General features: G+C 36.1%; 1 protein-coding gene across 2 annotated transcripts in view; it reads right to left on the bottom strand.

Annotated features, from left to right (window-relative positions):
* The window catches only part of LOC128997849 (ubiquitin carboxyl-terminal hydrolase 2-like), a 55191-nt gene that overhangs the window by 13978 nt on the left and 15033 nt on the right, over positions 1–26180 (bottom strand). For both annotated transcript variants that reach the window (XM_054423612.1, XM_054423611.1), the window contains exons 4-9: positions 19616–19747; positions 18150–18318; positions 4447–4539; positions 1831–1948; positions 1103–1325; positions 20–275 (exon numbers count right to left, since the gene is read on the bottom strand). In XM_054423612.1, the coding sequence (XP_054279587.1) occupies positions 20–275; positions 1103–1325; positions 1831–1948; positions 4447–4539; positions 18150–18318; positions 19616–19747 (991 nt within the window). The remainder of the gene's footprint in view (positions 1–19; positions 276–1102; positions 1326–1830; positions 1949–4446; positions 4540–18149; positions 18319–19615; positions 19748–26180) is intronic.

Genomic DNA, 26180 nt, shown 5'->3' with positions numbered 1-26180 from the left:
TATGTTAAAAGAAATATACCGGCATTTCATCTCCGTCGAGCACCTCCTCCTTAGTAAAAAGATCGAAGCAATGAGAAAGCATAAGTTTGCCTGGGTGAGTAAGGGTGTCTGGAATTGGCAGCGACAAATCCCAAAACGGCTCAAATGTGGTGGATTTATGGCTGCAGTGAGTACACTCCAATATAGACTTGAGCAGACCACCAAACGTATCTACAATCTTGCTGTTCTCCAATCTCAGATATCGCTTCCACACTTCCAAAGCTTTTTGTGAATCACTACACAGAATGAATGAGGTTGAAGAAAACCTGTCTTGTAAGATTAAGTACAAAAATAGCATTATCTAAAAGAATGTAGGAAAAGCACAGTGCAGTAGATTAGCTAAGCCTAGACTAGGCTAACTGAGTTTTGGTTTTAACTGAGCTGCTTTTGCGTGTTATGAAAAATTGTATATAAATAATCATCAATGTTTGATAATGTTATAAGTGTATCAACGATTGTTTTTAAACACAACTCGGCAAGATAAAATGTTCACTGCATATTTTAGGCTGAAAAATGACAACAGCTTTCTTACAACCTTTAGAGGTTCAGTGTGAACAATAAACTGATGGAAAAAACAGGGTTGGCAGGTAGAGCGGGCTGAGAGGTGACCGGTGAATGTCAAAAAGGCGTTGCCGATGTTTAGGGTGGTGGGAGGTAGGGGAGAATGACCTTGAATTGGCTATGTGGTGTATAACCCAGTAATGGGACGTATTGCAACATTGGGCTTTGTTTCAATGACAGTTTTTTCAATACTTCGATCTCGTTAAAGCAAAATAATAATTTGATACTTTATAATTAATTTATTGTAAATTATTGCAACTAATTAATACAATAAATGCATTTTTCACAATACTAGGCATCTCATTCTCTAATCTTACAGCAGTAAAGTCAGTTTATCAGAGTTTTTGACTATACGAGGTACACTCAGTCCACATCACCTCAGTTAATCGTGGCACTATATTCAATTAGGACCATAAAAAAGAGGCTACTTTTCAAGCTGTTTTTTAGCTTCCATTCAGAAGCTATTTATGCAGAAATTATGTTCAGAATGAATTCAACTTACTCCAAATCATCGTCGATTTCTTCTGTCAGTGGCTTAGGTCGACTTGTAATACGATTTATCTCATTGTGTATTCCTTCTAGGAGATAGCGCAAGAACTCCTGAGCATCTTGTTGAAGATAGCCCGTGAAACGAGGGGCAACAATATCAACTTCCAGCTTGAAATTGTGAGTGGAAAGTGACTTTTGGTCTCCTTGCCAAAGGTTTTTTATCAGTTCAGCAAATCCTGCAACAACGGTTTGTTTAAAGCGTTAGTGTTCTTTTAAAGAAAAGTAGTTTTTTAGTACTTTAGGCAATTGGTAATACAACATATTGAAATCTGGTACAAGAGTCGAAGCAGATAATTTTTGTTTAGCGCTTAGGTTTATTAGAGAAAAACTTTGTTTAAAAAACTTGCGAGGATTTTAAATACAGTAGACTCTCACTAAAATGACCCTGCACGACCAGGTAGAGGTTAAATCCAGAAAAATGAAGAATCAGTTGTGCAAAACAAAATTATCCTTGTATCTAGCCATAATCATACTTATATAATTAAAAGCCATACATTTTTGTCTATGTTTAAACCACAAATAAATAATATTCCATCTGAGCATCTAGATTGTAATATACAGCCTGTTAAAATAAGAAATCTTTACATAAAATCATTGAGAGGTTGCTGAGCAAGGTTGCTAAAAACAAATTAAGCCTATTAACAGTCAGAAAACATGTCATATTTAAAAATATTTACTTACTTTTCATAAGAGCTGACTTTACTGAGGGTCTTATTTCATTAAGATATTCATCACTGAGGATATATTCCTTGATCACCCTTGTGTTGCTAAGGCACTGCACAATAGAGTTGAGGAAGCACTGTGAACATTCAACACTAACATTTTTAAAGAAATTAATAGTTTTGAACAGGCCTACAACTTTATATAACACTTACAAACTTTATGTTAAGTCTCTTATTTGAGAAAATATGGCTTACGAGCCATACTAGAAATTACGAGCCATAGGAGAGCTTGAGGCTTGTGTTTAGAAACACGACTAAGGGATTTAAATGGTTTATGACTTGAATTTTACGAATTGTTTGTTTATATTTCACTAACAAAGTTTGTTTTTTAAATGACTTTATAGCACAAAAATGTTAAGCAGATTTAAAAAAGTTATAAATGTAATTATGTTGATGTACTTTCCAAAATCAAAAGAGTGATATAAAAATTGTTGCTATTTTGTCCACACCAGCGAAGCTGTTCAAAGCCATTAATTCAACAAGGGAAGACAGGGTTTTCAACCATGTGAAGTTCTGGATTACGCCTCTCCAACATGGTTTTTATCCTCGGAGGTCTATCAATATTAATCTGATGAATTTTTCCGATTTTTGTATTTCTTCTTTGGACAAAGAGGTCAGGTTGATGTCATTTATACTGATTTCGAAAAAGCGTTTGACAAAGTCAACCATCTAATACTATTGTCAAAACTGAATTATCTTGGCATCTCCTGCAATGGTTTGCGGTTTTTTTCACCTACTTACATAACAGAAAACAGTTTGTTCATTTTCAGGGAAGTTCATCTTCTGAATTTATTGTATCTTCAGGGGTTCCCCAGGGTTCGAACCTTGGCCCTCTATTATTCACAATCTTCATTAATGACTTCATTAACAGTGTGCTGAATAGTAAAGTCCTTCTTTATGCTGATGACCTAAAGATCTTTAGAGAAATAAACGACATTAGTGATTGTCTTCTATTGCAACAAGACCTGGATAGATTAGCGGCTTGGAGTGATGTGGGAATAAAATTCCATTCCGATAAATGTTTTGTTGTCAGTTTCACCAGACGCACTCACAATGCTGTCAACTTCCAATATTCCATGAATGGTGATTTACTGGGTAGTCGCAGTAGTGTCACAGATCTTGGTGTTACAATTGATAGCAATCTGTCTTTTTCTAATCACATAATCGAGTCTTGTAGATCAGCGTATCAAATTCTTGGCTTCATATTCAGATAAGGAAGTTTTATAACAAACATTTACAGCCTCAAACTTTTATATTGCACCCTGGTACGGCCTAGACTTGAGTTTGGAGCAACTGCGTGGTATCCTCATAAAACCTATCTTGTTGACATGATTGAGCAAATACAAATCGAATTCCTTAGATATTTATTCTTAAAAAAATTTGGATACTTCACATTTGATGTATCTTACCACAATCTTTTAAACTTGTTTAAAATGGTCAGTTTAAAGTGACGTCGTGATATGGGTATGCTTATCTTTCTATACAAACTATTCAATGATAAGGTGAGCCCGCGCGTTGTCCAGTCTGTCTTTCTCACGGACTTGCCTAGGGGCTTAATCACCCATCAACACGATGATAAGACTATATAACTCAATATCGAACAACATTGATATTTGTAACGAGCCTAGCCTTTAAAAAAATCTTTAGTCTCACATAATGGTTAATGTTATTTATTTCTCTCTCCTTCATTAGTTATCAGTTATCGTGTGTCTCATGTTTAGCTTCTTATCTTATTTATTTGTGTTGTATTGTTAATCACTCTTATTTGTTGTTATTTAATGCTACTATTTTTTATTGTTGTTGTTATTTAATAATTAATATTTATTATTATTCGTGGTCTATGAATGTTTCACTTTAGGCTATATTCAATTTCATGAACTCATAGCATGTTCTCAATTTTGTTTAAACTAGGATAGTGCTGCAATGTAAATGGGATTTGTGTTCTGTTTAATTCTGTTAACGCATATAGTGAATAAATAATACTGAAATAATTTAGTAACAAATATTTAGCATGAACAGACAACTCATTGATATTGTAACTAATTCAAATTGAAGGCCTTTATCAACAACAAATTTTACAAAGATCATTATATTTACCAAGCAAAGTCTAATCATTCCTACATTGTATTATTGGACTTTTATTACAATATGCAGGGTGTTCAAAAAAGGTGGGGAAATAATTTACGTAGTGATTCCTTGGGTCAAAATAAAGAGAAAATCAAGAACATGTTTTTTTTTTATCGCTTCCTTAACCAGATATCCGCCATTTTGTATTTTTCATATACAATTTTTTATCTTGACATTTTTCAACCATCTAATACATACCAAGTTTCATAAAAATCGGTTGAAAAATGTCTAGGATAAATATGTTTATGTAAAAAATACAAAATGGCAGATAACTGGTTAACAAAGCGATTTTCGAAACAATCTTATTCTTGATTTTCTCTTTATTTTGACCCAAGGAATCACTACGTAAATTATGTCCCCACCTTTTTTTCGAACACCCTGTATGACTGAAACAAATTTTTTGTCATGGGAAGACTGCAAGAGTGCAAGTTGTAGTTGAAATACCTACAGTGTTGCCTATATTGTTGAGCCCTGTGAGACCCTTTTGGTCATGAGATGTCTTGGATGATTTGCTCGGTGAGGACAATTCACGGTCACTCTCCTGAAAAAAAATTTTATCGTAAAAACACTTGTCTACAAGTTTTAGGGTTGCATTGATTAGTGGCTATCTTCACCATATAAGAGATATTTTGAAATTGTTATAGTTTTCAAGCAGAAATTCATATAAAAATTATTTTAACTTTTCAATTTGTTTAGGCTTGTAAATTTTCAAACTGTTAAATACTCAATTAACAAACAATAAAGAACTTAAGTTCAGAAAAATCACAATTAGTATAGTAGTTAAACAAGTTATATTCATTTAGAGTGATTTAAAATTTAGGGATATCACGGTGAAAAAGAGATAGGGAATATTTAAAAGTTGAAAAGAGCAGCTTTTACTTTAAGTAATCACAACCACAGAACAGTATACAGTATAAAGGACACCTTAATTGTTGTGGCTTTCAGAAATGTCAGGCTTTCAGAAATGTCAACACAAGCACTTCTAATAAAAAAAATAAAAATATAAGTAAAAAATAAAAATACTGATTTTGTTTTGAATGAAGTGCAAGTTTCAACCCTTACAAGGTAGAAATGAGAAATAACTGTTAGTCACTAAACCATTTCCCCAATCCCCTAATTGTTTCTTTTCAGAGACAAGGTACATATTATTAGTGCCATGATCACCTCTATAAACCTCAGATTGTTAAATAAGAACAACAAATCTACTTATATACTATTCAGTTCTGAAAATCTTTGTACAACTAAATCTAGCGTTCTACTGGACCAATTTATTAATTAATGGGTCCATTGGAAAGCTTAATTTGTGTAGATTTGCAAATAATTATGAAAGTTTGTTTATGTTATGATTTATAGTGAAAATAAAAAAAAAAACATGTTTTCCATAAGAAATACGTTTTCACATTATTTATTTGGATGCAACTTTTGGCTGCCTTTTTTGAGTGTTTTTAAGAAATGCTATCAATTAGTAGGAAATTTGATTCTCTTTCAGAATATAAGGTGCAGAGCCGTATTTCCCTGATGGCGGACACGGTGGTTGCCGGGGGCCTCGCCTAAGAGGGGTGCTGACTTGGGGCCTATTCAATGTATTTATGTACAAGAATGAATAAAGTAGTTTTGAATTGAATTGTATTGAATTGAATTGTTTTTCTTTATAAATTTATTTCACCGATCATCTTTTTTGCGGGAGACGATGAAATCAGCGCCACCGCAAAAGATCTTCACTATTTCTCCGTTAACGAAGGAGTTGTCACTATTCAATTACGATTGCGGAAGATGTCCAGAATTGTATTGCGACCACGGGGGAGTCTAACATCATGTCCCCAAAAACTTGGAGGATCTTTATGATTTCATAATGATCGTCGTAGATGACGTCTCCATGGTCGCGCATGACACTAACTATTTCTCTGCGGCCACAGAACACTTTCATGATTTCGCCGCGATCCGAGGTCTCCGCTCTCGTGCAAGCCGCAAACAGTTAGTTACTCCACGGCCATTGGAGACGTTCCTGATTTCACTGTCATCGGAGGAGACGATGATGACGTCCCCGTGCTCATGCAAGATGCTAACTATTACTTCATGGCCATAGGAGATGTTCATGATTCTAGCGTGTTCGGAAAACACAGGAGACATTCATGATTTTGCCGGTATTGCAGAAAACAAAGATGATGTCTCCATGATCACCCATGATGTCAGAGACAAAAAAAAACCTGAATCATATTTCACATAAACTAATGGTCAATTAATGCCGTGGTCATTTAAGAAATCTGCCAGGGAGTAATATGATTTCTCCACCAATAATGCTTTAGTCCAAATTTTAAATTTTTGTGGTGTAAAGGATTTTATTTTTGAGGGGATCTTATTATATATACAAATCCTCATATGGATGGTTTTTTTTTTAATTGGGGTCTGGGCGGTTTTACGTTCAGGGACTTGTATACTATAACCACCTCAAGTGGCATGATAACCGCCAGAACTGAAATATTCTGCCACCTTATACAACTATACAACCCCACTAGTTGTAAGTAAAAAATATGAATAAATTATTAAATCAGACTAAAACTGTTCTAGTAAAAACAAGTAATCATCCTTGGAATCATGAGTTAAACCACTAACACTCGACTAAAATAACTCATTTGTGTTGATGTTATTAATGTTGAGTGGTCAAGAACAAATTTTTAATAAGTCATAAGTCATAAGTCATAAGTTCTTTATTCCAGAACTACAAAATTACATTGCATTGGAATAGTCAAGTTTATAATGAAATGTACAAAAGATAAAACTACCTTTTAAAAATATTTTTAATAAACTACCTTTTAAAAATATTTTTATGATAAACAATGTCACTACTCCTAATTGATAACAATTGTATTTTCAAACTCATACACACCTAATCACATACATCACCTAAAAACATGGTTAGTTGATTTAGTATTACTTGATGTTTACCTTTCTTGATAGGACCAACGTTTTTTTATAAATACAGCCTCTTGAAACACAGCTAAAAGACACAGTGTTCACCTTTTCATCCATGGAATCAAACACACCCAATCCAAAAGAGCACAAAACACTGAAGAGCAAAATGACCCAACAGACGGACACAGTCCACTCAATAACTCCATCTGGCCCCGAAGTCACATAACATTTGTTAAATTTCTACAGGCAGTGCCGTATTTCTAACGAGGGAGGCTCCCGGCGGCTCTCACCAGGGAGATCCCTCTATTATAATTCTTTGGTGGCAATCCGATCGGCAAATGGACATGGAAGGCTAGGAGACCGGCTAATAAATAATTAATTGCAGTATATTTTTTATGATAATATTTAGCAGGCCAGACTTATTTAGATTGGTTTGGGCCAATAATGTTGACTTTTGAGTTTCGAGTCGAAATTAGGTTATTAAAATTTAATCAAATGATTTAATCAAATCTGGGTTGTTTTGGTAAATTAAATATTGTTTGAAAAAAATAATTTTTATACTATAGTTGGTCTAAACAACTTATGCAATTGCAATGAATTCGTGGTAACGAAACAAAGTTGAAAATAAACAAAACCGTTCTCTGTCACAACCAGATCATTAGTGTCCCCTGCGGTCACGGTAAATTAGTTGGATTGATAGCAAAGGTTTCCTACATTTACAGTGGAGTAGTGATCTTTCGCAATCATGGAGACATCTGGGCTTGCAGCGTAACAGTGAACACACCACGCAATTGCAGACGTATTATAATTATCTCCCACGACTGCGGCAAAATTGTCACTTTCGATCGCACAATCTTTACGGATGCTTTTGGTTATCACGAGAATACCAGTTTGACTATAAAATCAAACCCCTTAACAGATTGCGGGTAAAGTTCATAAAAAAAAAAAAAACTTTAAGGCAGTGGCGGCTAGCCCATAAGGACTCTCGGACGCCGCCCTCCAACAATACATAAATAAATTACATTTTAATATTCTTCGGTTAAATTAAATTAAAATTACTTTAACGAGTACTTAAAACAATATACAATATAAATATATCAAATAATTGGATAATTCAATTCAGTAATGAGTTATTTTTGATTGTCGCTTGCTTAGTAAGGACGGTGCGGATGGCGGCCAGACCGTCCCAATCCCAATACATGTAGTCTTATGGAAGAACAACCGAACAGCGCTGAGGGTGCCATGACACATGGTTCACACTTTCTGGAAAGTCAGTGGAAATTAGGCAAATCAGGGAATAAGAAAAAGGTCAGGGAAAGTCAGGGAACACATGAAAAAAAATTCTGAAAGTCAGAGGAAAATGTGTTTTTTTAAAGTCAGGGAATTCTTTAGTTTTGAGTTTACGCTTAAAAAAAGTTACTGCGATGACAAAAAAACTACAACTTCTCTCTGAATAAAAATATTCTTGTGAAAGTTGAGTCTATAAAAAAATGTAGTATACTTGTATATTTTTATGCAATTTTGTGCAATATTCTTGATTGCTACAATATTACTATTAATATTAATAAAGTTCTAAGCAATAATTGTTTTCAGTTTTGCCATCAAATTACCAATTCGCTGTTAGACAGTCTGCCGTGTTAGGGAAACCAAATTAACCTCAATTCTTGTGAACAAGTTTATTCGGACCTGTTATAAACCAGAAGAGATTTGTTTTATTATATAAATAATTAATGGTAGTAGTCATATTACATATAGTACACGTCAAGATCAGAGTTTATTATCTAGAAGGCCATAAGGAAGACACAGAGAATAGGCGAAGAGGACCGGGTCGCTGTCTTGAAAAATTCTACGAGTAAGCATCCCCATTTTCTTACCGCTTTTTCTAAGTCCAAATAGTAGTAATATATGCGCATATATTTGCATTTATTTTATCTGTCGACGAGTGTATAATCAGTTATTTTACTTTGTGCGCGTGTGAAATTATTTTAATTAGATTAACATGAGACAATAAAATTGTATCGGGCCATAAGGAGTTTGGTCCAAATAGGCAAAGACGCCTTGCAGAAAAAATCTGGTCTGCAAAGAAGGAAAAATTAAATTTTTACTTAAATTCAAGCATTTTATTGAAGTTTAAAGTATTTTATCATCTGGAGAAAGGTATTTTGTTGTACATAAGTCTATTTGTTCAAACTAGCCTCTCTTGTGATGGAGTAATGAACTCTTTGAAATTTCCACACTCATGCCTAGGGTTGCCCCTTTTTAGTCCTTGGCCTATTGTCTTACTTGCTACATCATATGGTAATCACAAAGAATGGCTTTGAAACAAATATTAGGGAAATACAAGAGTTCAATAAGGACTAGGAGTTTTTTGAAAATTACATTGAAAGATTCCAATTTTTCTTAAAGTAAATTCAATTGAGGACAATGCTAAAGTCCCCCTTTTCATCTCCCTTATGGGACCAGATATATATAGCACTCTCGAAACAAAGTTGTGAAATCACCAATTAACTTAACTGGCAACCTCTCTGTTTTAAGATGTTACTATTATATTAAATTCAATAAATACTTACAAGTGAACATTATTAGTACTAATTGTTATCTGGAAAATTAATCTACACAAAAATAACTAGGGTTGGCTTATTTCCTTAGCACACACACTAAATAAATATGTAAATATGACGTATAAAAATATTTTGAAAATATGTAAATAATCTACAGCCTAAGACATTTTAAAGCAGGAATGTGATTGTAATATGAAATGATGGGGCCAGATGGAGAGACTGAAGTAAAAATACCTCAGCCTCTCCACATGTTGAGGTTGGCAGAGTGTCAGGTGTTGACTTGCAACTTAAATAGACCAACACTGGTCAGCGGTATTAGGATTGATAGAGGCTTGTCGATCAGCTGTTACACAGTAAATGGTTAAAAAAATATATCCTGCAATAGTATTCAACCTGTATTCGTACATATTCTACTAAAGGAATGAATAACTTTTTTAAACTTGACCCATTGCGGACCTAATAAGCACATTACTAGCTGGCCCCTATGGATCCTATTAAATTCCAGCAAAATGCAAGGTTTTAATTAAAAACCTATAATACTTTTGTTTTTTTAACCAAATGTGGTTTATGCTTCTTAAACCTTATAAAATTCTCAATACCATACAGTAATTTTTAAGGTTTTTCAAGAAAAAAACAATTGTATGAATAAAAAAACTTACAAATTAAAAAAAATGTTTATACAATTTTGAAAGTAAGCAATTTCAAAAAAATGTTTAAATGCTTCAACCAACAAAAAAATATGTGTACATTTTGGTGTAGATTTTTTTTATACATAGAAAACTTTGATTTAATTAAATACCATATTTAGTTTTTTTACATGATATTTTCTAAAACGCTACATGTGGTAAAATGTTGGCTTACAAATAAAAACCGGTTAGCTTGACTATTTTTTTATTTCTAGGCCTTGAGATTGGCGACTGTGCCGATAGACAGATTTGGAAGCTGGGAGCGGAGAGACGGCGCGAGCTGTAAGATCCGCAACAAGTAACAAGTAAGTAAGTTTCTACATAATGTACAGTATACATTTAATTAGATTTCTTGGTATGTATAATTTCAAAAATGAAAAATTTGGGTATGTATTTCAAAAGTAAAAATAATAAACTAACATGGCGTGCGGTAGTGGATAATCAGTAGGTTATTGTAGACTAACTTACCAATGTAATTTCTATATATAACTGTTTAAAATTTTTACAAGTAATATTTACAGCTTCTTTTTCTAGTAGCCTCTTTTGGTGTGGTATGCTTCAAATATGCTTCAAAGCAGGTGTCTACATGTAGGGCGACTTGGCATTTCTTACATATGTAACGTGTCTCTGACCGTATGTCATTCTTGAAGCACACTTTGCAGTTTCTTGTGGGACGGATTTTCTTTCTAGTTGAAGGAATAGCCATGCTAAAATGTGCACAAGCTTTACTTTGAAGGGATTGTACTGCAAAGAACGGCGCCCTGGAGAACTTCTTTCTGGGAGTGTGTTGTTTTCTATCATTTGTTCAACAATATTCAGTCTGTAGTCAGAATAATGCATCTTCTTTTGATAAATCTTCCTCCAAATACAGAATAAATTGAAAATCACCATGTCAATCAAATAAAAAATATTTTTTGATATGATTTGACACATCGCCTTGTGATTGTGTGGGATGCCAAAAACTGGTCTTGAACATCAACAACTAGCATGCCCTTGTTGTAATCAGTGACTTATTTATGTTTTGTAACTTGTATCGTTTCCCCTCTTATTAGTATTTCTTTGTCATCAGCAAACTGAACACCTCCATGCATTGTTGATAAAACATGTACATATTTTTTGTCAAGCCAACTAATTGCTATAGTCGAATAGATTACAAAAGAATAGGACCGAAACCAGCTCGAGTCGGATGGGGAGAGGCGAGCGGCATCCAATCAGCTTTCAGAAAACGGTCCACTGTTGCCAAGTTATGCCACAAGCTCAGTCTCTGCCCAGCAGCCGACCTGTGCGTTGATTGATTGATTGATTCTGTAGGGGCGGACCTTTTCCTGTTGCATGTCAGCCACTAATGGGCTTTTTGCGCTCCCAAAATGTACATGGTGGTGGCTCCCCACATGGTACATCAGAGTTCCTCAAACCTGAGTTGCTTAATGAACTTCAGCATCCTGTCTATGAGCTCCTCCTGAGGAAGGTGTCTGCCCCTTGTCATTGCACCAAGAGTACTGTCCCTTACCTCGTTCAGAGCTGTGCAGTCGTAGAGTAGGTGATCAGCAGTCTCCTCTGTTTGCCCACATTTCCTACATGCTGTGTACTCCATTGTGGATCCTCAAGCAATGCAGGTGCAATTTCAGGAAGCCATGGCCAGTGACCATTCCTGTGATCTGTCTGAGTTGCCTCCTGTTTAAACGTAGAGCATTGGAGGCGACCGTCTGGGAAGGGGAGAAGAGGGTGAGCTTACTTACCCTGTGGTGCTGAGGCCTAAACCATCGTTTCCTGTGTTCCTCCTGAGCCCATGACATGACTGAGTGACATGCATGCCTGCGAGAGATTCTACAGAAAGGCTGTGGTACCACGAAGTCTGAGGCTGATGCGACATATGCTAGCCTGTCAGCCACCTTGTTCCCTTCTTTCCCTGAGTGCCCAGGAACCCAACAGAGTGTTACCTTGTTGCGCATGACCAGGTTGCATACTGCAGAGAGGCAGTCCCAGACCACCTTGGAATTGAATTCGTAGGAGTCAAGCGCTTTGAGCGCAGCCTGGCTGTCTGTAAAAATGGAAATGTTGATGTCCCTGAAGCCTAGCCTCAGGTTCCCCCTAGCACATTCCATTATCACAGTCATTTCGGCCTGGAACACAGTTGGGTGAGTGCCCATAGGAAGACAAATGTCCATCCCATTCTGCACTCCATAAATTCCAGCCCCTATCCCACTTCTTAACTTTGAACCGTCAGTATACCATTCAAGGTCACCTTGTAGAAGAGGATTCCCACCCGACATCCACTCATCCCTGAATGAATGTATCTTCCATACGATATAACAAAAAAATATAACAACACTAACCAATACCACAAAGAGCTTGCCGTCATCGTCAGATTTCAGTAGACTTTCCTCCTCCATTGGGGTCAGATCGCCTACGCTCAGTCCAGCAATAGGAATGCTTTCGACCTGTCGGTCACACTCTTCTTGCGCATCAACAATGGTTTGGATGGTTTTTTCCACAACATCCATATTGTTCCCACGAGTACCGGGTATCTTGAGGTCCACCTCCCTAGTGACCCGATTAGAGAGGTAAGGCGTACATATGAATGGGTTCCCCCTGGTTCCCAGAAGGCTCCGTTAATGACATTGAATATCAAAATATAAAAACTGGTCTTGAACATCAACAACTAGCCTTGTTGTAATCAGTCACTGATTTAGCTTTTGTAACTTGTATCGTTCCCCTCTTATTAGGATTTCTTTGCCAACAGCAAACTGAACACCTTCATGCATTGTTGATAAAACATGTACATATTTTTTGTCAAGCCAACTAATTGCTAATACCTCACTGCAAATAATTACTAATATTATTTAGAGGTTAACTGTTAGAAAGAACCATGAGGTCCTAAGTTCGCCTCGATAAAGAAGCATTTTCATTTCATTTCATTTCACTGCAGCTTCTTCTTACAGACTGGGAACGGGTGGCGTCGTCCTGTAATCCAGCTACTAGGAGGTCACGAATTGTGGATATTTATAGGCATGCACTGTGGATGCGATACTCTCTGGTGTGGATTAACGTCCGCACGAGTGAGTACTACGACTATTCGCAGTACTATCCTGATAATTAGACCAATTCGTATATACCAAGGCAAAAATGTGATTCGGATCCTACAATAAACTGTAGGTCTTTTAGTTGCCATTAGCTGTATGGGCTATTAATTAACAGCTGTGTCTAAGGAATATGTCGGCCTTATTCACTAACAAGACTACAAGATCGCGCCACTCATCCTACACTCATCTCCATTCATACTTGGCTTAAAATACCTACATTGTATGGTCGCCATTTCATCAAAAAGTATTAAAGTATAGTATTAAGCTTCACTTCTTTCCAGCTCCATGGAAAATCAACTAGCATATTTGTTCTCTTGTAATCGCCTGTTCCAATAACATGGGTGTCTCTAGCTACTAGCATCTCACATAGTCTCGGTGACATATACCAATTGTCAATGTAGGGACTTTAGCCCTGATTTTGTATATAAATAAATAAAAATGTCTTAATTAGCCAGTGTTTCTCTAATACATATTAGTTTTCCAGAACAACTTTTGTAATTCAACTACTGCACTTACAACTAAACATTTATATCTTTTAAGAACGTTTTAAACTTAATCTTAAAGGCATTGCTTGATGCAAAGGTTTTTAGGCTCTCGTATAGTCCGTTTTACAATGTGCGTCCAAAATATGAGAAACTTTTCTTTCCCAATTCCAAGGTGACACTTGGAAAGTGAAGCCTCCCATCATAATGTATCCTACATTGCATGATCTCATCCCGGACAGAAAGCTTCTCGCAAAGATAGTCGGGCTCACGGAGAGTCAGTACCCTGTGAGTCATGCAGCACGTCAAAAACCTGCAAAAGGCTTCCATGGGCAACATCCTGGCTGCTTCACGGAAGGGGGAAACATGATCAAATTTGTTAAGGCAGAATACAAATCAGATTGTTGAGCTTTGAATTCGCTGTATTCTACACATGTCTTCCTTAGTGATACTATTGCCATATGCAGGGAAAGCAGCATTTAACTACTGACAATATCAGTGACTGCATGAGTTGAAGCTTTGCAGCCTCAGGCAGTGTACCTCTGAACCTGTACCTCTCAGTCTTCCTATTGCTCGTTAGGAGACATGCGTGATATGATCTTTAGGCCCCCTATACACGTAACGATCGGATGGCCGGCGAGAGCCGGAAGGCCAAACTGTGCTGTGAAAGGAGGGATACACACAACGATTCGCCCGCTGGCCAGACTGAGTCTTCCCCGCCTGGCGGCAAGTGTGCGTGCAATCAGTAAGCGTTTTGCAGCTGCTGTGAACAGTGCTGTAGTGTGACATGTCTCATATGGAGGAGTTGATGGCGTATGCTGCGATTTTAGCAGCACTGCAGAAATGGAAAAAGAGGAAGAAAAGGGGATTATGGCATAAAAGTGAATTAACAGAACAGCATCAACCAATGTCAATTTATTGGAAGAATTTGGACTGTATCCCAAAGATTGGAAAAATTATTTACTTACTCTTAAAATAAAAGTTAATTATTCATTACTCTATCTACACTAGGCACTGTCACTGAACAATACAAAACACTCGATATATGGCACAACTCAAAGACTGAGCAGAAAATAAAGTTAGATTATGTCAATGACCGTGCCTAACCTCAAAATGAACGTAAATCAAAATAATACTACTGTTGGCGACCCCGTAAACGTATTGATCGGCCTGAAGGCGGGGGTTGGCCGGACGACGACCCCATACACGTAACAATCGGCCGGCCGGCGTGTCATTATTCAAATTTCTATCAATAATGACGCCAAGAGTTTTGACTTTGTCACAGACCGCCAAACTCCAGCCATTATCTCTTAGTGTCGGTACTAGGTTCACAGGGGCAGTATGAAGTACAGTGCACTTGTCTGGATTTAACCTAAGCCCATTAATGTTAGACCATTTGGAGATGTTCTCCAGATCAGTGTTGATCTTGTCGATGGCCTCACTCATGTAACCAGGCTCATAAGACAAGTGCAACTGGGAATCATCCGCATACAATGATTTACAATATTTGTGGCGCAGTACAATGTTTTACACAGCTGGGAATAGCCTGACACTTCATTGTTTAATTTGTCATCAAATTTTATGGAAATATACGTATTATTTAAAAACACAGACACACGTAATGTTTACAAACATAATAACACAAATTTGTTGTTACAATTGTGACAGCTGACTAATACGCCGTCACTAGCTAGCGACGTAGTGATCAACAGCTGAGAACGAAATAGGTCAGTATTACGGAATTAATATAAATATTACGGCATATAATAATTTACTTTAAATTGCTTTTTAAAAAATTTGATGTTCTGTATAGCCCTAAATGTTGTATAAAAGCTACAAAAATTATTCTAAATAACAGTAAAAGAATGAAAGGGCGGTCCTAGACCTATATTTTGGGGGCGGTTACCGGGGGGGCCTGGGGGGTATTGTAAAGAGGGCGATCTGGGGATCCTACCCCGAGAAAAATTTTAAATTATCTGTATAAATGAGCGATTTTAAAGCTATTTTGAGGCATATAAAATTTAATTGGCCTAACGTGTAAAGCTTTCCAGTTTATTTAAAGAAATGTTAAACAAATAAACATGCAATGCAGTTTTTGAATTATTGAGACTTGTGGGATTTCATTAACACATGGTTTTTACATCGTAGGAATACAGCAAAAATACAACACATTCAGTTTAAAATTTTAAAAATGCATAGAATTGAAGTTTTTGTAATGGGCATCAAGGACCTATTCCCCAAGCATTATTGATTCGCAAAAATACTCTTTCAACTGTTGCCGATGTGCATGGCAAAAATAAAATGTATTCCAAAATCAGACCAAAAAGCTTGAACCAGAACTTATTTGATCAAAGAAGTGTTTGAGAACTTGCACCCAACACGACTGCATTATAACTGCCCAATAAGCAGCAGCCCATCGCCTTCACTCACTGCCACGGTGACTATGTAGATTTGGCCTACAGAATTTGTTCTCATATTGGGTTTTGCTAATCTTAAATATGATATCAGGTCCTCTAATCATTAAGAAAATATGAATACTATTTAAATATTGGAAGTTTTAAAATTGGCTAACGGAACGGTAATCAATGAATTACATTAGGGCCTACTGTAATTTCAAATTCTTAGTGTTTAACTCGGATAAATTAACATTCAACTACCTTTCAAGCTTTTTCTATTAATACAACCTCTTTATTCTTTATATTATTTTGAAACTCTTCTCTATCCAATATTCATTTTCAAGTTTTCAATACTCTAGGTAAATGATAACATTAATGCAGGAGAATTAAATTAATAAGAAGAAGAATGCGGCCAAATGCCAGCATCGGCCACTGCCGTAAATGACCCAAAGCGTCCATCGTCTGCCAATCTTTACTTCTCACAACGTACAATTCGTACAAAATATAGTTATAGACTCAAACGATACCGAGTTTTAGGTTAGAGTAAGTATTCATTCCTATAGTTTCGCCACAAGTGTATTTTATAGACTACAACGAATTAGGTTGAATGACTTGCAATAAAAATTATTAAAGTTCCCCTTAAATATATAATAAATGATCTGTAAAAAAAATATTTTGGGGGTGTCACGACCCCCTGGGGCCGCCCTTAAAAGAATAACAATAAAGTATGCCGACATCTCGAGATAACTCGTGATGGTGGTTTTGGGCCACGTGAAGGCATCACAAGAATACCCGTGATAGGTCGCTAATGGGTTTAAGTAACTTAAGGATAGAATTTTTAATAAAAGGAACTAAAATTTCTTTTTTAAATAACTGAGCAATAAAAAACCAACGAAACCCGTGTTTGTTGCACTATGCACTAAAGGAGAGAGAAAACGTTTAACGGCTCTTTTGGACTAAAAAATCCCATTAAGTCTAAATATTTAGAAATGAAAAGAAAAGATGGTGAAAACAGATCCTCCATAAAATGTATATTTTTATACTTAGTCATAAGGCTCAACAAGCATATATTATTTTGCCAAGCAATATAACTGTAGCCTGTCTTTCTTTAAGTTGAGGCAAGCTAGCTGTAGTGTAAGTTGACCAAAGGGGTAAAAAAAGAAAATGGCTGTGCTGGCGTTGCGAGTAAATCACAGTCAAGCCTCACTGAATACACCGTTTAGGAGTGGAAATGTAATGAATGATTTGAAAATGTAACAATTGTTTGCCTATATTATATTAATCAGGCAAATTATGGCTAAGTGAGGAAATTGGAAAAATATGCAATTACTTTTAACATTTAAAGTCAGCTGATTGACATGGGACAACACACAATTGTTTTTTTGTTTTTTTTTATACAGAACCTTGCTTGTTTCTCCGTTAATGACTTAATTGAATTTTCAAATAAATCAATATATTCCTTTCCTACTTTTAAGTGGTGTAATCAGTGAGGACTAGTGGGATTTACTCATAGGGCTTGACTCTGCCATTATCCTCTTCTATTCATATGGTCAGCTAGCTTGTCTCTACTTGACATAATACAGGCTAAATAAAGCTTCATGTGTTTTAACTCATGTCTAAGTATTATGCAAAAAACACATTTATAGAAAGATTTCATGGGGATTTTTCAAGTGAAGTAAGATGTAGAAAAGTTCTCACAAGCCAATACTTTTCTTCTTTTTTGATCATTTAATTAAAGCATTTGAATTTCTGATCAACCATTGACCGATTCAAATTACATTAACTGCCAAGTGATGTACCTAACCTTCACCCTGTTTTGACATTGACTTTTAAAATTAAATCTTCTTCAGGCAACCATCATTGTATCCTTTATTCAAATGCTGTTGAGTTAAGAGAAAAAGGAGATACCCTTATTATATACACAGACAAAAAACATGTAACACATAAGTTTAGTTTAAATTTCTGGTGATATTTTGTACTGATTCAAGCCAAGAGCTTTTAAAATGTTGACATGTTGAATGAGAACAAACCTGTTCAGTGTATCTGGAGGAACGCAGAGATGTGGAGGGGGTGTAGGAAGGGTCGCGTAGAGAGCTGAAGGAGCCTCTTGGAGGCCTGCTTGTGGTGGACCCTGCAGAGGAAGTCGAGGAGATTGATGACGAGCGAGCTGACCCAGTCACATAGTTTGAAGGGGAATACCTACAAACAAATCAAATTACCTTTACTTTTTTAATTTTTAACTTGCTTCTCTTAATATACCAGAATTGTATAGCAGCAACTATTGCCTAATGTACTGAACATTATCTTTAAATGTAATGTAATACTTAATTTAAGGGCTCAAAAAGGCCAATATATAATAATATTTTGTATTCAACTTTTTGAACTTTTAAATTAAGTATTACATTACATTAGTTTGGCAATATCTCAAATATAAGTTATTAAATTATCTTTAAACAATTTTCAGTTTTTTCTAAAACTTTTTGCTAGATTTATCTGATTTTAGTGTCTCCAATAGCGCATTGAATGAGGGTGGTCCATAAATAAGGTCTAAATCGAGCTCATGTCGCAGCCAAGGGTTCAAATCTGAGACCAATAAAGATCCCCTAACTCCAACAGGACCACACTAACTAACTTCATTCACAACTATTCTAGCCGGTTCCCCCCTATGGGACAATTAGTCTCGTCATAGTATTCAAAAACGTCTTGAAAGAAAATTGACGCTACAACCAAATATGAATCACACTATATGATTATGTGTTGGTAGGAAGGGGTCAATATACCTGTTTTGTATATCTACTTAATTTGTAGACGATCCTCGTACAACTTTGGTCCAAAATAAGAGTAACTATTTCTCATAACTTCACACACAGTCACAATGTGATTTAGGCTGGGTAATCTTGTCTTGGATAAGGAGTCGCTCACAAAGATAGTAGGACTTACAAACAAACAGTTGCAAAACACTCTCAACAGCATGGCATAAAAAGCAGACCACCTGCTTCACAGATGGAGGGTACACGATCTCAGAGAATGGTTTATCTCCCATAAGTAACTGGGGAAATGGTTCAATAATGGTTTGAAATTAAATTAGGGTGTCCAGCCAACTGGGAAAGCTGAGAATTGTATGCAAATACAGTTTGGAACCCAGAACTTTTGAATCATTGCCAATAGCCTATGGCCAAGTGGCTATTCATTAACAGAGTTCAGTTGGTTGGTTCTCTTTTAAGGTCAATGTGTAGGAAGAAGAACGCAATCATGGGTTTTGTCGTGATGGTGGAAAACAATCGCAATGTCATCATAATCAGGGTGTTTTTGTGATTGTACAATGCTTCATTTTGTTAATACAATTTTACTGCGTACAAATTTACAGTTTTAATCCTAACAATGTGGTAATCTGGTCTGGTCCCAATTAGTTTGTATTAGAAAGACTCTGGTGTACAGGTATCTTCCTGGTGCCTACCAGGTTACAATACTTAGTCAAACTATATCAAACTCTTACTTGGATATATCCAGCACTGGAGATGTGTAAGTGGAGGATGTAGCTGAAGGTCGGCGAGATGTTAAACTGCTGCCTTTGAGAGCTGTCTCGGCATTGCTGAGGGATCGGCTTTTGGTATAGTCTCTTGATTTACTAAAACAACAACATAGTTATAATTACTGTCTTCACTACAGGTTATAATGCCTGACTGGAGGCAGATACCTTGTGGAGCTCCTCAAGTATCAATATTTGACCCTTTAATTTTTACTATCTGCATAAACAACACCAGTTTAGTTTTACAACACTCCCAGCTTCATTCTTACTCCCTGATGACTTACAAATTCACGCTCACTTCAAAGAGGCAAATGAAACAATTGCATTAATAAAACAACATCAACAGAACTGTGGAGTGGGCAGCAAAGAATGGACTGAAACTAAACCCTGAAAAAACCAAACCAATCATCATTGGCTATGCAAGACTACTCAACCGACTGACCAAAACATATTTGACCAAAACATCTGAACTAAGGCCCCCCATACACGTAACGATCGGCCGGCCGGCGAGGGCCGGAAGGCCAAACTGAACAGTTTGGCCTGTGAAAGGAGGGTCCCCATACACGCAACGATTCGCCTGCCGGCCGGACTGAAATTTCTCCGCCTAGTGGCAAGTATGCAGTCAGTTTTCGTACGGCAAAAACGTTTTTGTTAACTTGCTATAAGCTGGATCTTTTAAATCCCTGTTATGGTATGCCTTTGTTTTGACCCTCCTCCGACATTCATGCTTTCTGTATTCTTCTATAAAGGCTAGCACATGCTGATTAGTCCACGTAGCCATATTAGTACAAAGACTGAACAGAAAATAAAGTTCGGTTATGTCAATGACCTTAAAAATGAACGTAAATAAAAAAATAATGCTACTACTGTACTGTCGGCCTTCCGGCGGCCTGCCGGCGACCCCATACACGTAACGATCGGCCTGCAGGCGGGGGTTGGCCGGACGACGACTGATGGGAATCCCATCAGTCGTCGTCCGGCCACTTTGGTCGTCCGGCGGCCGGACGACGACCCCATACACGTAACGATCGGCCAGCCGGCGTGGACTGTTCAGGCCGGGCCGGCCGGCCGATCGTTACGTGTATGGGGGGCCTAACATAACTGTGCTGCCATACCAAGACAAAATCAAAAGTCTTTTTTTGACGAAACACAACACTCTTGACCGGACTGACACTGTGGTTGAAACCTGTAAAAGGGTATTTTTCGGTGTCGACACACTGAAGAAAATTCAATGACTTTTACCATTTCATGTTGGACTTTTACTGATAAAGTCACTCGTGTTTCACTCCACTTCAAACTGTAATACCGTGGTAAATAAAATGACTGTGGCTTTGACAATAAAACTGCAACGAACAAGCTCAAACTTACTGTACAGTGGAACCTCAATAAATCGAACCTCAATAATTCAAAATCCTTGATAAATTGAGTTTTGTTTATTCCCCTTGAACTTCCTATCTGTTGCAATGTTAATCATTTTAACAATTCAAATAGTTCACGAGAAATACCTTAATAATTTAAAGTTTTATTGTATTTTCTGTTGTAAAAGTAACTCTATAAATCGAATTTTTAGTCAAAAAACCTCTATAATTGGAAATTGTGCAATTTCCGTACCTCTATAAGTCAAAGTAATAGCAAGAAACCCTCTATTAATCAAAGTTGTATGAGATTTGTTATGATTCAAAACATCGATACTGTATTTTACTGTGTCTTGTTTCAACAGGAAATACCAATCCTTTATTCTGTCCAACTAGCTCCTGTTGCGATCTCATGGGCTCATTTCTACAGATGACTCATTTGTTTGTTTACTTCATTCCCTACTCTAAAACTTTTCCACTGAAAAATAGCTATGAGCAGTAGAGTAGGTTCAAAAAAGAAACAGTTTGAAATTAAAACTTACAACAGTACTTCTCCCATTTTAACACGTTAGCTGCAGGCTACTCACCGGTGAGTGCTCTAGTTCCTTTCTGCCACGCTGAAGTTTACTGGTTAATGCTGACATCGCCTGTAGTTCTAGACAGTGCAGCTATCTGTGAGTGTTTCAGAAAAACTACGTCGACCCTCGTAACGCAGCACATCACCGCACGTCATTTGCTACTCTGGTTTTAATAGATCATTTATAGTAATAGCATGCCGCCTTTGGAACTCTCTACCCTCCTATCAGGTGCATAGAATCCTATTCAGGACTGACGGGGGAGCTGAAAGTATACTACTTCAATCAGATAGCCGTGGATTGGCGAAATGGCGTATGATAGGCATAGGTGGGGTAGAGAGTGAAGTGTGTGAACACGTATGTTAGGGGCAGTCAAAATATTGCGTAACGCTTAAGGACGGGGGAGGGGTTAGGCTTAGCATTACAAGGATGGGGGAGGGGATTTTCAAAATTGTAACGGTAATGCACTTAAAATCATTTTTTTCTAAGTGCCAAAATAAAAAAAAAGTTATTTTATAAACAATCTTTTAGGTAAAATATTTATATCATAAGTTAACATTATTTTTTTTTTTTTTTTTTTGTTATTGGTCTGGAACTGATATTCAAGTTGTGAAACGTCTTACCAACTCATATCTCTGATCTTTCATTCATAGAAGACATAAAAAAAGTTTTCGGCTCAAGAAATAAGTATTTTCTGTTCATATAACTAAATAACTGTCAACAATAAAATTACTCAGGAAGCCAGCCCAGGAATGTTATTTCCCTGGTATAATCTAATTTCCGTCTTTAGGACCATCTATTTAGTGCTGCCAACATAACTCTTTTACAAAAAAATTAACACCACAATTTAAGTAAGAGTGTTATCTTACAAAAACCTAGATTTCAAAAAAATGTCTGAACACTAAACGGTGAAGCCATTCAATAAATTGTGGTATTTTTTGTTATTCTTTGTTATTAATCATCTGATCAAGGATAGGACATTAAAGTTCCTGTATTCTTTAAGTGTTATGATAATTTATTGCAGTTGTTATTATTTTTAGCGAATTTCCCATATAAGGAATAAGCTATTACCACAGGTGTCATGGTAAGGCCTACCATACATGTTCCGTCCCGGACTGAAGGCCAAGCCTTGAGGCCGGAACTGCACAGTTTGGCCGGAGTCGTGACCTCCGGCCTCACACATGCTCAGACCGGAACTGCACAGTTTGGCAGGAGTCGTCTTGCCTCCTCTTGGTCTAATAGGAAGTTAAGCTCACTGAAGTACCACTTTTGTAAAGATTTTACTTTTTTAACTCTTTTCTAAATGCACTCTGTAAGTTGTTTATTTTTTCACCACAGTGTCCTTTGTTCCTTTTGTGTCAGATTTGTTCATGAATCTAATAACTCTTTATAAGATGCTTCCCTCATGTACCTGTTGTGGTATTCTTTGCTTATTGAAGTAAAAAAGTCACATGCACATGCGATAATGCTGAAAATGTGGTGGGAGGGGGGAAGCAGCACTGTCTTGGACTGCGGGATTCGCCATACACGTTCAATTCGGCCTCAACGATCTGCCTGAAGGAATCGACACACACGTTCAGTTTTTCCTTCAGTCCGGGACTGAAGGAAAACCGGAACGTGTATGGTAGGCCTAAGACCTGGACCCAGGACCGATTGCTTTTTCGTTTTGATGCCCCCAGAGGCCAAAAACACCATCCGTTGAAATTCATATATATATATTCTTGAGGAGATCTTGATAGAGTTTATGATAAATAAAACATGAAACATTGCAAATTTTTGTTTAATACAAACGTTTTTAAGCAAAGAGAAATTAATGAAAAATTTAAAAATGAACAAAGACCCATTTTCAAGTCCGAAACATCAAGCTGTGGTACATGAAATCTGACTGACATCTTCATCAATAAATGCACATTGATACGTCATATTATATTTACATATATACTCTATTGAAGGGTGGTGGCTTCTTAGATTACTCACTACATCCTAGGCAAATTTCAAGTCCTCTAGCACGTTTCTAAACGGTTCAGATAAGCATACCAAAGTAAGCCACTTTCAAGCTTACTCTCCATAAAAATAACATAAGGAGGTGAATTTTAAACTTGTGGCAGGGGGGGGGGGTGAAAGGCCAAGACCAAGAAGCTTCAAGAAGTCAAGAAACCAAGACATATAAAAATAACGTTAAGATTTAAAGATTTTTTTATGTTGAAACTTTGGGGTAACAATCCTGCTAAATGTCAAGTATTTTTCATGTCTATAATAATTTAGTCCAATGCACGTGAAGAGTTTTATAGAGAAATATTGGGGGGTTCAATTTAGTGTATATATTTTTTTAATTATTCCTTGGTTATAACTGAAGACTTATAGTTTTGAAAGATATGTTAAGTCCTAATACAATCCTACAATCATAAGTCCTAAGCACAATGAAATTTGTTTGAGAAGTTTTGTGGGGGAGGTTGCATAATTTGTTGGGGGGGGAGAAATATTTTATAATGCAAATTTCTCAAATATTTAGGATATTAGTACGTATTAGGATATTAGTACTATCCTATATATAGGATAGTATTAGTATTTTAATGAGTGATAGTATACCATTCCTCAATTAGTGGCATATAAAATATTTTGAATATTTTGAAAATCCGCCATTTTACATTTGATTGAAGGGATGACATTATTTAAATGTCACTTTTGGGAGTTTTCCTTCAGAGTTGAGAGCATTAAAATTAAAAATATATGTCCGAAAAATGATTTAAACAATTTAAAACTAATCGAAAACCCAACATTTTTTTAAATTTAAGGAGTAGGAAATTTTTTGGGGTTGAAAGGGTGTGATTTTGGGAAAATGTGTATTAATTTCTGACTGTGAAAAATCTTTCAATTCTTTACTAGGTCTTACCGTTATTGAGTTATAGCCGTTTTCAGATGTCCACCATTTTGGATTTTTAAGGGGGATAAAATTTGAAAATGGGATATTTGAAAATTTTCTGGATAACTTAAGGTGAAGTTCCAGATCCTATTCAAATTTCAAGTCTCTGGCACGTGTCCGAATGGTTCAGATGAGCATACCAAGTCTGTAAATTCCAATGTTATTCCCCATTAGAATAACATGGGGCTCGTAAAAGTGGTAGGTAAAACCTTTCAAATTTTGACATTAAACTTAAATTTTACTCGTCAGGAGTAAATTTAAGAAAAAACATGTAATGACCAACATTTAAGGTAAACTAAGAAGAGTACATATAGCAATAATAATATTTGCAAAAACAAATTAATTACTCAGGTAGAAAAAAGTAGCGAAACCATTAAAAATTTAAAAAAAATTTTAAGATTTTTGAAAGTAGGGAGTTTTGAGGGGTGAGGGTGTGTGATTTTCGGAAAACGCCTGTATGGGTTTTGTAGAAAAATTAATTCCTGACCATTAAAGTCCTTTCAAATCTTTGATAGCTCTTTCCGTTTTTTAGTTAGGCTATAGCCGTACAAAAAACCGTGTTTAGTCATTCTTAGATGTCTGCCATTTTGGATTTTTGGGAGGATTAAAATTTGAAAATGGGACATTTTGAAATTTTCTGGATAATTTTTAAGGTGACGTTTCACGCCCTTTTCAAATTTCAAGTTTCTAGCTCATCTAGCTCATCTAGATAGTGGTTTAGAATTTGTATCTCTTAGTTATATATGCGGGAGTATAGGCCTAGTATTTAGAAGACCTATTGGGAAATCTGGCCCTGAGAGTAACATTTTAACATGAGAGAATATACATTGTATAAATAACTTTAATCTACACCCAAAACAAGAATGTAAAGTTTTTTGTGCTCTTTAGGAGGTGCAAACATTTGTGGAGGAGGAATCAATTTAAAATATTTTGCATGGAGATAACCATTTTCTTTGATACATAGAAATATTTTAGGATGGAATTGTTGCATTTATTTAACTAAGAAATAGATGCAGACAAAAATAGTTGTGGTTAAGTTCTTTAATTTTTTTAAATCGTTAAGATTTTGTGTTCCTTTTACACACTAAAAAATGTCTTCTTCAAAATTAAGTTAAAATATTTACTTGCTTGTAACTTATGTAATAGTTAATACATATGCATATAGCACCAATTAGCATCTAAATATTTTATGCATGCAATTTAATGTAAAGATGACAATTTAAACAAATAAATAGGTTAAAGCTAAAGTAACTTTAATAACATACAATTTGTTAGTCTTCCTTTTTGGATGATAGCAGCAAAAGTGTTTTTTGAAGTGATACTTCTTAAACTTGGCAACTTTAGCATACAAAAAGTAAAACATTCTCCATACTATTATTAACTCTTCCCTTCCAATGTCATTGATTAAATCGACCACTTGATCAACAGTCAAAGATCTTATTTCATCACTAAGATCAAGAAGAATAAATAACACAGGTAAATACATAGTGAGATGAGAGATGAATGACCGACACTACTACACCACTGACTCTGTGCAGTGTATGAGATCACCTGCATCAAGTCTGCAATCTTGCAACCTCAGCAATGCTCCTTCAGCACAACCCATATCAACTGCATATCAACTGCATATCCAACTGCATACCATTGCTTTTTACAAGGTTACTTCTGTCAAACTATTA

Source organism: Macrosteles quadrilineatus, unplaced genomic scaffold (assembly GCF_028750875.1).
Source record: "Macrosteles quadrilineatus isolate MER2022 unplaced genomic scaffold, UCM_ALF_1.0 Scaffold_7__1_contigs__length_78375512, whole genome shotgun sequence".
NCBI lineage: Eukaryota > Metazoa > Arthropoda > Insecta > Hemiptera > Cicadellidae > Macrosteles > Macrosteles quadrilineatus.
This window is presented reverse-complemented; position numbering and strand designations above follow the sequence as displayed.